Source organism: Zeugodacus cucurbitae, chromosome 5 (assembly GCF_028554725.1).
Source record: "Zeugodacus cucurbitae isolate PBARC_wt_2022May chromosome 5, idZeuCucr1.2, whole genome shotgun sequence".
NCBI classification, from domain to species: Eukaryota; Metazoa; Arthropoda; class Insecta; order Diptera; family Tephritidae; genus Zeugodacus; species Zeugodacus cucurbitae.
The window spans coordinates 9241666-9244514 of NC_071670.1; the positions used below are offsets into that span (position 1 = coordinate 9241666).

Genomic DNA, 2849 nt, shown 5'->3' on the forward strand with positions numbered 1-2849 from the left:
AAATAGTCGATTTCCGCAAACCCACTCAAATACCGCTAGCACCTACCGATTTATGTTTTAAATTCACTACGATAAATCTCTATTGATCGTGATGGCGAAATAGAAGAGATAAAAAGGATTCTTCGGAGTGTCGGAGGTGTAATCCGCAGGTCACTACTTTAGTTAAAGAACGTCTCGAGACTCTGTTCAGCTACAGTATATAGATTCCATTTTGCATCCATCCTAAACTATAGGTTCTTCCCTATCCTCAAGCTGTAACTGAGACCCGGACTGACACAGCATGAGAGAAGTAGTTTTAACACCTCAGGAGCTTCTAATTCAATTAAGTTCCTTCCGTTCACTTAAATACACAATACAAACCAATTCTATTACACTTACTTAAAACTTAAACTTTTCAAACTTATATTTAACACAACTTATTCAAACAATTAAAATCACTTAAACTATAATATTTTTTTAATAATAACAACAACACCGTTTGCACAACCCTCCCCTCATGTTATAACTGATTCTTTCGCTTACGTCCCGGTCGCACCGTCAACACGCTATGCGCCAGCACACCATCGATCGCCTTTCCAGCTTTACTCGCCGCCAACAGACGCCGCTCGTGCACCTTGCGATGCTTCGTTAGATGATCGGAGCGTGCAAAACATTCCATACAATAACTACACTTGTAGGGTTTCACACCCGAATGCGAACGCCGATGGCGTGCCAACTCATCGGAACGTGAAAACTTCCACGTACACGCAGGCCAATCACAGGTGTAGGGCTTTTCACCCATATGACGCCGCAGATGTGCTTTCAGGTGTGCAGGTTTCGCGTAAATCTTATCGCAATTGCCAAAAGTGCATGGATAACCGGCGGCGGCGGCGGCTTCAGCTTGACAACCGGACTCATTCGTGCGTTTTGTAGTACGCGCTTTGCGATGCAGTTTTAGATTTTTCGAACTTTCGTGTAGAAAATGATCGCAGGTATCAGTGCAAAGTGGGGTCTTCTCAGGTAGAAAGTCGATGAGCTCTGGTATTTCAATATAGTTATCCAGAAACTTCTCCTCCCACTCAGCCATTTCGCGTGTTATGAAGGCAGCCGTCTCGAACTCCACCACAATTGTGGAATCTATGCTAACGGGACTACTGTCGTTCTGATATTCTGGTTCACTGTAACTTTGAGTAGTTAATGTTTGGTAGTTCGTAGGCTCCGTAGGTGAATTGGGTGCAGGGTCCTTTATTGAGACCTCAGGTGGCGAGCTCAGCAGTCGATCCAGCGAAAGCTGCAGATGTTGCTCATTGTTTCCTTCACTTTCCGTGTAGTCTGTGTTCGTTGTTTGCTCCTCATATGTGTTGTTGTTCAATTCCACCATGCTTTCTTCCCAATCCACTTGCAATTCCACTCTCATTTTCTCACTCGGCATCTCAGCAAGTATGTAAGGATCATTCGTGCAGGAGAGTCGCATGCTGCTTTCATTTGTTTGCTCTGCGCAGCAATTGTAACTGTAAAGCGGCGATTCACTCTCCTCTTCAGCACTGATATCCGTCCAGTTTTCATGCAGCTGCGTGTCATTTAAATCGCTGAATAGTTGTTGGAAACCGCCAGCGGCAAAGAAATCCATTTCGGTGGAGTAGTATTTTAGAATTAGCTCTGTTTTTTGAGCTTCCGCGTTAGCACTTGCCACACTTAGTGTTGCAATTGTAATGCCGTGATCTTGTGCTGTGACGATCCAATTCGTTGAGTGACAATTCGAAATGAAAAAATCAAATTGTTTGCGCATTTTTATCTACTCGATGGTCAATCAATATCGCCAATGGAATAAATGTAGATCGTAAGCGCAGTCGCAGTATCAAAGTCTGCAGCAATTGAGTACCATATATTATAAGAAAAAAGTTGCCAGATTTTTATAAATAAAAAATATAAAATAATCTAATTATTTTTTGTATAATTTGCTTATTTAAAATTATTTATTTAAGATGTACTCATATATTTTCATTTAATTTTAATTTTAATTTTAATTTTAATTTTAATTTTAATTTTAATTTTAATTTTAATTTTAATTTTAATTTTAATTTTAATTTTAATTTTAATTTTAATTTTAATTTTAATTTTAATTTTAATTTTAATTTTAATTTTAATTTTAATTTTAATTTTAATTTTAATTTTGATTTTAATTTTAATTTTAATTGTAATTTAAAAATTATAATTATAATTAAATATAATTTACGTATGGACTAAACATTTATGAGAACTAATTTTTACCCAGAAAAAATTAATTTTTTAGGTATTTTTTAAATATAAAATTTTTTGATTTGTAAAAAATAAATATTTTATGAACGTCTTTTAATTGCTGCTTCCACTCTTTCTTATCACTGCTCCATAAAAAATAATTTACATTTTTAGAATTTTTTATTTTCGTTCTAAATTGACCATAAAATTGTACTAAAACAGCAAAACATAATTAATATGAAAACATATATTTTCAATCAGTGTCAACAATATGCTCTCTGGTTGTTGTTGTGCTCATTATTGGCACTTCCCACACATACTACATACATATTTGTTTGTGTATCAATGATTTGTTTTACTCACAAACTGTCAATTTTGACGAAACACTTCAACACAACACAAAAATACACGACACTACTAGATACAACAACAACAAACCGTACGTGGTACAACGCTGTCGCCTGCCACACCATCCTTTGGGAATAATTAACACATTCGACTTTGAACGCTATCACGTCAACACTTGCATATAGATATGATGCGTTGCTACGGCTCATTAAGAACATGCTCAAATCTGCTCAGCTCAGCGCGGTATTAGCATGCTCTAGCAACGCTTTGTGCTGCAGCACGCG

General features: G+C 36.6%; 1 protein-coding gene across 1 annotated transcript; it reads right to left on the reverse strand.

Moving 5' to 3' along the window:
• Window positions 1–404: 404 nt before the first annotated feature.
• LOC128922209 (Kruppel-like factor 1) lies at window positions 405–1837 on the reverse strand. Its single transcript, XM_054232001.1, has one exon. It carries the CDS (start codon window positions 1766–1768, stop codon window positions 500–502), a length of 1269 nt encoding a protein of 422 aa, XP_054087976.1. The 5' UTR covers window positions 1769–1837; the 3' UTR covers window positions 405–499.
• Between the last annotated feature and the right edge of the window lie 1012 nt (window positions 1838–2849).